Genomic DNA, 11,719 nt, shown 5'->3' on the forward strand with positions numbered 1-11,719 from the left:
GCCAGATTTGGAAGTTGAAGGCTTATTATAATAAACCGTTTCTTGTTTTTAGTTGTTACATTCACTAAACACACTCCTGGATTATCTAAATCTCATGAGATTATTAATAATTTGAATAGCAAAGGCTATAACTTTAAGATCGAGATCGAGATACAATATATAGAAATCACAATGGCGGCCCCCATGATTATAAACAAACTTTCTAGTTCTGTACTTGATGCAAGTAATACAGCAAGAAAGAAGAAGTTGCGGGATTATTCAAAGATATACGTTGAACGTATAGGTGCTGTGCTTACAAACCAATCATACAGTGAATTCTTTGAAAGCTATTTGTTGAGAAATCGGCCCTGCATCTTGTCATCTCAGAATACTGACACATGGAACAGCAGGAAGGACTGGGTACTCCAAAATGGACAACCAAACTTTAAGTTTTTGAGGGAGAAGTTTGGTATGAGTTTTTATATGTGATATTTTAAAAGATAGATTAACACTGTTTTTTTGTAAATTTCTAGGAGTAGGAAGAACAAATTGCAACTCGTGATCACCATGATCACAAGGGCTTCTCAATGGTTCTTTTTGACCAACCCTACATTAAAAAATAGAGAGTGTATTTCATTACTTTTATAGTGCAGGACAGGGATGGGGTAATGGTAATGTGTAATGGTAATTGACTGTAATTAATTACAAATTTCGATGTTATTGAAAGTAATGTGTAATTGACCAAGTTTTCAATTACAAGTAATGGTAATTTAATTAATTACTTTCCAAAAAGGCATGTAATTCACAATTGCTTCTCAATTACATTCAATTACACTGATTTTAAATAAATGAAAAATAGTCTCCTCTCAATCAATTTCATAAACATTATTTATGAAAGGTTGATAACTTATATTTTGGACCAAAAATTTTAAAAGTGAAATTTCTTGAAAAGAATTTTCCTTTTTATGTCAATTGATGTTTAAATACAATGCCCCTTTTCATTAAAAAAAAAACAACTTTTAAATCAAATTAATCTTTGTAAAGTTTACAAATGAAATTCATATTTTGATTTTTTAATAAATCCATATGAAAATAAGAAGTCAAATGGCTTCTAATCCTTTTGTTGGAGCTTGTGTTGGAAGTTGTGAAGTACATTTTTACCTTTGATTGTACTCTTTGACTTTAAATTGTAGTTTGCATACCCACATTTTGAGGTAAACCTATGATGCTGAAATAAGGAAATATAAAGGCAAATAAAGCATCAAAAGTACATTTAGCATAAATTTATCACTTGTTTATGGGAAAACTTAAAAATGATTCCAAAATTTAAACATGAATTAAGGTAAAACGATTTGTAAACTTTCTACTAGCTATAGTCAGTATCTACATGTAATACTATGCATTTTTCTCAAAAATACAGTGGAAAGGATATCTTCAAATTTTTTTAGGGGAAACAGTATTTGAAAAATGTATGAAGCTTTTAATAATATTATTGTAAAAAATATTGTTAAATAATCTGCTATAAATGTAAAGGAATATACATGACTATTTACTTTTATACGTGTATTTTTGAATGTAATTTGTAATTTAATTAATTACATTTGCAAAGTAATTGTAATTTAATTAATTACATTTCAAAATCCATGTAATGGTAATGGTAATTTAATTGAAGGTTTTGGGAGAGTAATTGTAATTTAATTAATTACTTTCCTATGTAATTGACCCCATCCCTGGTGCAGGATAAACAGTCAATAGTAATAATGTGGTAAGCCCCTGTGATTGGGTTGTGAAGTACATTGTATATTGTATGCATTTGCATCACAGGAGGCACTTGTTTTAAACAATAAAATGCTTTCTTTGTTTGTTATTACTGGAATTATTGGAAGCAGCTGTTGCAGAAAAAATACTTAAATACGTAAATGGGATATGTAAATTTTTTCTGCAGTAGCTGCGACCATTAATTCCAGTAATAACAAACAAAGAAAGCATTTTGTTGTTTATATTTATATTGTTTAAATAATCATTTAAAGTAGGATTAAAAAAATTAATTATTGTATTAATGATGCGAATGTCTTTATACGTTTCATTGATGGAACAGCCACTGATCAAGAAATCTGTACAGGCGACATGCCGACTGTAGTTCATGCAGTGATTAACGCAATCGGTTTTCTTAAGAAATAAAGGAGAAAATATTCAGCGGATGTAAATATTCTAAAATAATTTTCAATCCATAGTACCACAATAACTGCATGAGCATGTTGAGCAAACTGTTTATTACCATTGTTTTCTAAGATAATTTATTTACAAAACCATATACCAGGGTATGGCATGCTTGTCTTTATTATACCCCCTGCAAACGAAGTTTGAGGGGGTATATAGAAATCAGCTTGTCCGTCTGTCTGTGCAAACATGTCAGGTCCATATCTTTCTTACAGAGGAACATTAGAATCTACTACTCAACACAAAGCACAAAACAAAAATTTCATAAGTCGTGTCCGGTCCATATCTTTCTAATGGATAAACTTGGTAGGTTCTCATTTCACAAATGGCCTAAGGATATGTCATCACCTTGACCCAAGGTAATTTGGGGGTCACTGGAAGAAAAATTTCATAATTTGTGTCCGTTCCATATCTTTCATGTGGATAAACTTGGTAGATTCTCATTTCACACAATCATTGCTCATGACCTAAGGGTGTGTCATGATCTTGACCCAAGGTCATCTGGGGAAGTTCAAGGTCACTGAAGAAAAATTTCATAATTTGTGTCCGTTCCATATCTTTCGTATGGATAAACTTGGTAGGTTCTCATTTCACACAAAGATTGCTCATGACCTAAGGGTGTGTGATGACCTTGATCCAAGGTCATCTTGGGAAGTTCAAGGTCACTGGAAGAAAAATTTCATAATTTGTGTCTGGTCCATATCTTTCTTATGGATAAACTTGGTAGGTTCTCATTTCACACAAAGATTGCTCATGACCTAAGGGTGTGTCATGACCTTGACCCAAGGTCATCTGGGCAAGTTCAAGGTCACTGGAAGAAAAATTTCATAATTTGTGTCGGTTCCATATCTTTCTTATGGATAAACTTGGCAGGTTCTCATTTCACACAAAGATTGCTCATGACCTAAGGGTGTGTCATGACCTTGACCCAAGGTCATCTGGGGAAGTTCAAGGTCACTGAAAGAAAAAATTCATAATTCATGTTTGGTACATATCTTTATTATGGAAAAACTTGAATCGACTACTTCACACAAACATTGCTTATGACCTGAGGCTGTGTCATGACTTTGGATCAAGGTCATTTATTCAAGTTCAAGGTCACTGACAGAAAAAGTTCATAACTCTTGTCTGGTCCGTATATTTAGTCAATTTTTTTTTTATTAGGCTGTGCCTTCGTTTCATTTATAAAAAAAATATAATGAGCAATTTCATTTGCACTAAGAATGTTTTAGCATTTCTCTCTTCTCTAATAGATCCATAAAATATTCATGATTTAGCACCTCTGAAAAACCCAGTGGGGGCCTTTTGTCCCATTTGGACAGTTTTAGTTTTCTTTACTCTCTGTAAACAGTGCCAAAACTTTTCTTGCTAAGTGCCTGTGATAAACTTGTATGCACACCTGTTATACACTAGCTATATCCAGATTTCATGATCAACAATTTTTCTAACTTGATCCATGTAATTTGTTTTCAAAGCTTCACTAAAATTTTTGATAGATTAATTGAATTTGTGAGAGAAGTATGATTGTTGTCTGTATTCAAAGGTCATGCTTGTGTGCCTGTTGCAAACTGCAAAAAGGAGAAATATTCTTCACAGCCCAAAGAAGAGAAAACCTTCTCTGATTTCTTGGACTATTGGCAAAGCTACATAGAGACAGGCTACCCTGATAGCATGGATAATTTGTATTTAAAAGACTGGCACTTCATAAGGTTGGTGTCCTACAAGTCAGATTGTTGATAAATATTTTCTGTAAATAATGCATAGAGTCCATAAGCATATGTACAAGGAGGATAGCATTTTCTTGTATACTATTATATAATATATTTTCGTGGTATCAAATTTTCGTGGTTTGGGTAAAAACTCTTGGTTCGTGGGGATCTGAATTTGTGTATGAAAGAATTGTTGAGTAGTTATGTATGTACATTTTACATTTCATGGTGGAAATGAATTTGTGGTTCTCTTCATACCTCGAAAGCAATGATGAGCGAAAATTTACTCCCCCCCCCCCCCCGCCGAAAATTTGTGATTTCACAGTATATATATTTGACAGTGAATCTGTAAGGACAAGCACAGTTTTATTTGTGTAATCATTAGTAAATTCTACTCACCTCAGATGAATCCAACATTATCTTTTGGCTTTGCACACTGTAAAAACAATGATGTCACAATTTTTTAGTAAACTTCTGTCGCTTAGATTTGTTGTCTCAATTTTGTCACCCAACCTTTATGTTGCTAAAAAAGTCAAAGTTTCTCAGGTTTGACAACTTTCAATAGCAGGAGTTGAGTTTTCAAACTTCTGCTTTTATTAGAATTTTACTTTCATGCGAGTCCATCAAGTTTTCTGGTGAACAAGTTCGCAAAAATAATGCCTCATTCTGATCCTCTGTGCCATGTAGTCTGTGATAAAATCCTTGTCCAAAGCATATATACTTTTCTTTTGACCATATCAGATTCATGCTTTACCTGCAGAGTCCCTATGCAATGGGTAAAGGATATGCAGTGACCTAGAACTATTTTTTTATATCAAAGGTAAAGGTCATTGCAGATTTGTGTGAAATCAATGAACTGGCCCATACCTTATCCAAAGAGTTTCTGTGAGTAAAGATCTAAGCTAAATGTCAAGGTCTTACACCAATTTTAATCCTTTAAAAGCCCTTTTATAATGCCCTGAAAGAGAGGGACCCTTTAAGATGGGCACATCTAAAAGATAGGCAGGATTTCATTTAATTTTTTTCCAACACTTGCAGCATTTATAAGATAAACATGGGTTTTGCAACCATTTTCTTAACAATTAAGATCATAAATTTCCTGATTTGTAGAGAGTTTCCTGAATACAAAGCCTACGAGACTCCGTGTGGCTTTACGTCAGACTGGCTGAATGAGTTCTGGGACACAAGGGAAGACAGGGATGATTACAGATTTGTTTACATGGGACCCAAAGGCTCTTGGTAAATGTGGAATATCTAAACAGTAACCTTCTTACCTCCATATAATAATGACTTATATTAATAGTCAATTCTTGTTATTCTCAAACTCCATGGGACTGAGAAAGAAATGCAACATATCAAAAGATTCAAGATATCAAGGGTAAATTACTTAATAAGAGATATTATTATGTGGTTGGGACTTCTAAATCACTTCAACATATTCACGAGATATCAGTGTTTAAGATACCCAAGTTCAATTGTATTCCCTGTACCTTATCAAAATATTTGTTGTGAGCATTAGCTGACAACAAAATTTGACTTGTCGGAGATGGAAATTTATTTTTCAGGACACCTTTCCATGCAGATGTGTTCAGGTCGTTTAGCTGGTCTGCCAATATTTGTGGGAAAAAGAGGTGGATATTCTATCCTCCAGGTAAATGTTTGTTTTTTCTTAACCTCTTTTTTGTACAAGTTTAAAAAAACACACATAAAGAAAGATGCATTATACTGATATACATGTAAATATTGTTTCAGGTGAAGAAGAAAATCTATGCAATAAATATGGACATTTGGTTTATGATGTGAATTCAAGTGATTTGGATGATGTAATCTTGTACCCAAAATATACTCAAGTGAAATCTAGGATAGAAATCATACAAGAGGCAGGGGAGATAATTTATGTTCCCAGTGGATGGCATCACCAAGTCTATAATTTGGTGAGAACTTCCTTCTCATTTAAAAATCTTCACAAACTATAGCATGCATGGATATTGAGTCTAGGATTTAAGGGGGCCGACTATAGTTTTCATTGCGCAATATTTCGCGCATCATAGTAAAATAAAGCGTATTTACTGTTTTAATGCAACTTTTTTCGCTTAATTATTTAAATTAAACAAAAATAATTAATTATAGGTATACAAATGTAATTACAATTTGATATAACTGATTTTTTAACCGGTTTTGCAATTGGTAGGTAGGTTGACGTCGTTGCAGTGTGTTTTTGACGTTATGATAATCTGTAGCTCTTAAAGAAAGGGGTAATAAAAATATTATTGAAGAAAAAGTAATAAACATACGCTCTTGAAATTTAAAACATAGAAATTTGAGAATATCTCCAATATTTTTATTATGTTTTCATTTGAATCCATTGTGTACGTCATATTTTGTAATACTCTATATAAATAGTAAAAATTGCTAATTTTTTGCATTTTGAGATGCCCCCTCTGGTAACAAGACGGTAGAATTTTGTGTTTCTTACATATATTGTATAATATAGTATTACTCATCAAATATTATAGTTTGAACAAAATGTCTATTGTAGTATTTGTATAATTTGCTTTAAAGTGCTAAAAATTGGCATTTTCCTATATAATCCTTTAGTAAATGTACCTGTATTTTGAGACGGTCCCTCAAAAATACCTGGACGGTAGATTTCCCCCAAACTTTGCATGTACACTGAAGTTAATGTGAGTTATATATGGTATAAAAATGAAGAGTTTCGCTATTGTAGTTTTCACACAAAAAAACTATAGTCGGCCCCCTTAAAGTAATCTTGAGAATAAATTCATGTTTGATATTCCTTTTGACTGCACATGTATATCCAAGTACCACAGTGGATGAAAACTTGAAAACAACATTTGCTTAATGAATAGAGCTTTAGAACTGGGGAGGGGTATGATTGATATCCTAATACATGAACTTTGGTTTGTCCATTAACACAAAGTATTGGGAAAGTGTTTATATAAATTATTTTAAAGATACTTAATCTTTTAACCCGAAACACCTGTATTCCTCTACCATTTTATCATTGTGTTTAATCATAGAAAATCAAAGAAGCTGAAGTCTTCTGTGTTGCACTTTTCAAATCTATTATGAAAGAAATAAAGTTAAGTATATCAGATATTTTTAAGATGAATTGTTACAAATACATTATTATACATGCATAGAAAATGCATTTACTTCTGACAACAAATAAATACTGGTATTTAAAAAAGTTTTTACTAATATTACTATTTCCTAAATATCTAAATGTCAATGAGTATTTTCTAGGTTATGATAATTCTGTTCAATTTAGGAAGATACCATCTCGATTAATCATAACTGGCTGAATGGTTGTAATGTAGACATTTGTTGGCAGTACATCAAGAACAACCTGGTCCAAGTCCAGCGGGAGATTGAGGACTGTAGAGGGATGGAAGGCTGGGATCAGCAATGTCAGGTAACCACAGAGGGGTACAGACACACAGACTAAGTAACTACACAGAGGTACACACACAGATGTACAGACTCAGATAATCACAGAGGTGTACAAACACACAGACTAAGTAACTACACAGAGGTACACACACAGATGTACAGACCCACGTATCCACAGAGGTGTACAGACACACAGACTAAGTAACTACACAGATGCACAGACTCAGGTAACCACAGAGATGTACAGACACACAGACTAAGTAACTACACAGATGTACACACTCAGGTAACCACAGAGATGTACAGACACACAGACTAAGTAACTACACAGATGTACACACTCAGGTAACCACAGAGATGTACAGACACACAGACTAAGTAACTACACAGATGTACAGACTCAAGTAACCACAGAGATGTACAGACACACAGACTAAGTAACTACACAGATGCACAGACTCAGGTAACCACAGAGATGTACAGACACACAGACTAAGTAACTACACAGATGTACACACTCAGGTAACCACAGAGATGTACAGACACACAGACTAAGTAACTACACAGATGTACACACTCAGGTAACCACAGAGATTTACAGACACACAGACTAAGTAACTACACAGATGTACAGACTCAGGTAACCACAGAGATGTACAGACACACAGACTAAGTAACTACACAGATGTACAGACTCAGGTAACCACAGAGGGGTACAGACACACAGACTAAGTAACTACACAGATGTACAGACTCAGGTAACCACAGAGATGTACAGACACACAGACTAAGTAACTACACAGATGTACAGACTCAGGTAACCACAGAGATGTACAGACACACAGACTAAGTAACTACACAGATGTACAGACTCAGGTAACCACAGAGATATACAGACTCACAGACTAAGTAACTACACAGATGTACACACAGATGCACAGATTCAGATAACACAGAAGTGTACAAACAGACAGACACACGGACTCTCAGTAACCACACACAGAATCAGTAACAACAGAGGTGTTCACTCACAAACACACAAACTCTATTACAACAGGTGAACACACACACTAGTACACACAAACTCAGGTTACAACAGAGGTGTACACACAAACAGACACACAAGCTCAGGTAACAACAGAGGGGTACTCTCACGAACACACATACTCTGTTACAACAGGTGTACACACATTGAAAAACATCTAAACATGACAGACAGACAAACAAACTCAGGTAAACATTTAAACACGACAGATAGACAAACAAACTCAGGTAAACATCTAAACATGACAGACAGACAAACAAACTCAGGTAAACATCTAAACATGACAGACAGACAAACAAACTCAGGTAAACATCTAAACATGACAGACAGACAAACAAACTCAGGTAAACATCTAAACATGACAGACAGACAAACAAACTCAGGTAAACATCTTGACAGGACAGACAAACAAACTCAGGTAAACATCTTGACAGAACAGACAAACAAACAAACTCAGGTAAACATTTAGACATGACAGACAAACAAACTCAGGTAAACATTTAAACATGATAGATAGACAAACAAACTCAGGTAAACATCTAAACATGACAGACAGACAAACAAACTCAGGTAAACATCTAGACATGACAGACAGACAAACAAACTCAGGTAAACATCTAGACATGACAGACAGACAAACAAACTCAGGTAAACATCTAAACAAGACAGACAGACAAACAAACTTGGGTAAACATCTTGATATAACACACAGACAAACAAACTCAGGTAAACATCTAGACATGTCTGACAGACAAACAAACTCAGGTAAACATCTTGACATAACAGACAAGCAAACTCAGGTAAACATCTAGAAATGACAGACAGACAAACAAACTCAGGTAAACATCTTGACATAACAGACAGACAAACAAACTCAGGTTAACATCTAGACATGACAGACAGACAAACAAACTCAGGTAAACATCTTGACATGACAGACAGACAAACTCAGGTAAACATCTTGACATAACAGACAGACAAACACACTTAGGTAAAAATCTTGACATGACAGACACACAGAATTGGTATTTTGAATCACTGTTAATAATTATGATGAATAAATAGTTGCTGTTTTTTAAGATCTTTGACTCTTTGCTATGGTTTATAGTGATGTTAACAATGACATTGTTCTACAATTTTACATGACTTAGCTGATCCTAAAGGCAAGCTGTGGAATTGATTATGAGGAGTTTCTACAGTTTATGGAAGTCATTGCCCTTAACAGGATAAAACTTCTGCAAAACCAGATAAAGCTTATGACAAATCAATCAGACATACATCAAAATGAACCAGGCAAAACTCAAGGTATTACATGTAATCATGGTAATGCCATTTGTGTTCCAGAAGAAAAATCAACAGGAGAAACAAAGGGAAATAATTCTATGAGCTTGACTATAGATAAAGGATTGCCTATGGATGAGGGGCAGATAAATCATTGTGTATTTGATCTTCACAGTGTCCAGGACATATTGAGTGATATGATTTGTACTTCAGAATTTACTTCTTTACCTGAATGTGAAAGCAGGGCTAATAAACTAATCTTAAAGATCGAAGAAATGATCAACGACTTTTTGTAAAATATGAAATTTATTGTTCTTAATGTTTTATTTAATATATTTAAAATATATGTACTTTATTTTCACAAGAGAAAATACTATGTAAAATTCTTACTTATCAGTAAAAGACTATCTTTAAATTCATTTGAACTCATTTTTTGAACAATATAAGAGAATGCTTCTGCATGAAACTGTGATAAATGACAAGCTTATTCTAGAGTATAACCTTTGCAAGATATCATCATTTAAATTACTCAGTGTAACATTTTTACAAATTTAAAAACAATGCATTCTGGCCTTTCAATCTTATATCTGATAAAAGTACTTTCTGCAGTCTTTTCTGATAACCATATTTATATACATGTACCATGTTTCATTTAGGTTTTTTCCTCCCTTTGTAGATTGTAATATCCCGCTGTCTATCAACATGAACCTTTTTCAGTTCAAACACATCTGAAAACATTTTCAAAAAGTTTGAATCTCTTGTATATCTTATTCTGCAAGAAATATAAACTAATGTCTCTTCATTACTAAGGTGTTCAATAGTTCTCAACAAGTCAGGAAAGGTGTCTTCAATGTATATAATGTCAGCTCCCAGGATCACATCAAATGTCTCTTGGTAGGATTCTAAATTTCCTTGCCAGTCCAAGGCCTTCACTTCAGATTTTCCTTTAAGTTCCTCAGGTAGATTGCTGGTAACTACTTTAGTTAAATATGGAATTGCTTTTTCTTGATCTGTCAGAATCGTTTCAGCCCCTGTTTGAAACGCAAATGATAAAGAACAGTCTTTTCATACTGAATCTGGTTGAGACCTTGTATGACATGAAGTACAAGCGATTTGAAGTTCTGAGCAGAACTCACCCAGTAATGTAGCCACCATACCAACTAGACCAGATCCTGCTCCAAGTTCTATCACTCTCTTTCCCTCCAAATGTACATGCCCTGCTTCTAGGTATTCAGAAAGAACAACTGCCTACAATACAGAAAATAATAAGTCTTTAAGACCATTTGCATATATCGTAGTTGTTAAATAAAGAGCCTTTTTAGCTCACCTGAGCCAAGGCTTCCAAAATCTATCATTGAGGTTATGACTGTGCCTATCTGAAATTTCAAGAAATTCTATATATGCAGTATCACACAGATGGGAAACAAAGACCGAGATGGCCTATCTCTGTTTGAGAAGTCAATAGTTCATCATAACCTTTCTAAAAAGAGTCATCTACTCTATGATAGTAGTAACTAAATTAGCCTACTCATAGCCTATGACTCTTAGTCCTGTCCAGTCCTGATTGATTTCATACTTTCACAAGTACCTGAACATTTTATCAGCAAGTTGCCACCTGACCCTCATCATAGTCAAAGGCAACGCTTTTTCATATATTTCTTTATATGCAGCCTATTGATACACTTTTAGATGTCTGTGACAAGTTTTTAACCTAAATCAGTGTGTGTTTGATACAAATTAAATTTTTAGAATATGTGTAAATAAATCTACCGCATCCCAGACAACAGCCGCTACGCCTAAGTTATTCCAGTCCTGTGGTATCTTTAATTCCTTTCCAGCAAAATGAAACACTCGCTCTGGTTTGTTAAAGATAGCTAGAATATCTTTATTGGCATCGTATGGAACTAATGCCATTGTCAGTTCATCGGATTTTAACCCTTCTTTCGCGGCAGTACAGCTGTTATCGTCAAAATTCGACTTCACACAGTGATGAATGCCAGAACAGTCACCTCGAATAAATATTCCAATAAGAGCTAGACGGGTAATAAAAGTCGAAAACATCAATTATTGT

General features: G+C 34.1%; 2 protein-coding genes across 2 annotated transcripts; one reads left to right on the forward strand and one right to left on the reverse strand.

Moving 5' to 3' along the window:
- Positions 1-171: 171 nt before the first annotated feature.
- Positions 172-10,030, forward strand: LOC134262467 (2-oxoglutarate and iron-dependent oxygenase JMJD4-like). The gene is made up of 7 exons (XM_062744857.1): positions 172-448; positions 3,743-3,908; positions 5,019-5,147; positions 5,474-5,559; positions 5,661-5,842; positions 7,201-7,344; positions 9,519-10,030. Exons 1-7 carry the CDS (start codon positions 172-174, stop codon positions 9,942-9,944), a joined length of 1,410 nt encoding a protein of 469 aa, XP_062600841.1. The 3' UTR covers positions 9,945-10,030.
- Positions 9,986-11,709, reverse strand: LOC134262470 (protein N-lysine methyltransferase METTL21A-like). The gene is made up of 3 exons (XM_062744859.1): positions 11,419-11,709; positions 10,785-10,896; positions 9,986-10,679 (listed from the first exon to the last, which is right to left on the reverse strand). The coding sequence occupies exons 1-3, from the start codon at positions 11,707-11,709 to the stop codon at positions 10,297-10,299; spliced, it is 786 nt and encodes a 261-aa protein (XP_062600843.1). The 3' UTR covers positions 9,986-10,296.
- Between the last annotated feature and the right edge of the window lie 10 nt (positions 11,710-11,719).

The sequence above is a fragment of the Saccostrea cucullata genome, unplaced genomic scaffold, assembly GCF_032062105.1.
Source record: "Saccostrea cucullata isolate Sc308-1 unplaced genomic scaffold, CSIRO_AGI_Scuc_v1 ctg369, whole genome shotgun sequence".
Taxonomy (NCBI): domain Eukaryota; kingdom Metazoa; phylum Mollusca; class Bivalvia; order Ostreida; family Ostreidae; genus Saccostrea; species Saccostrea cuccullata.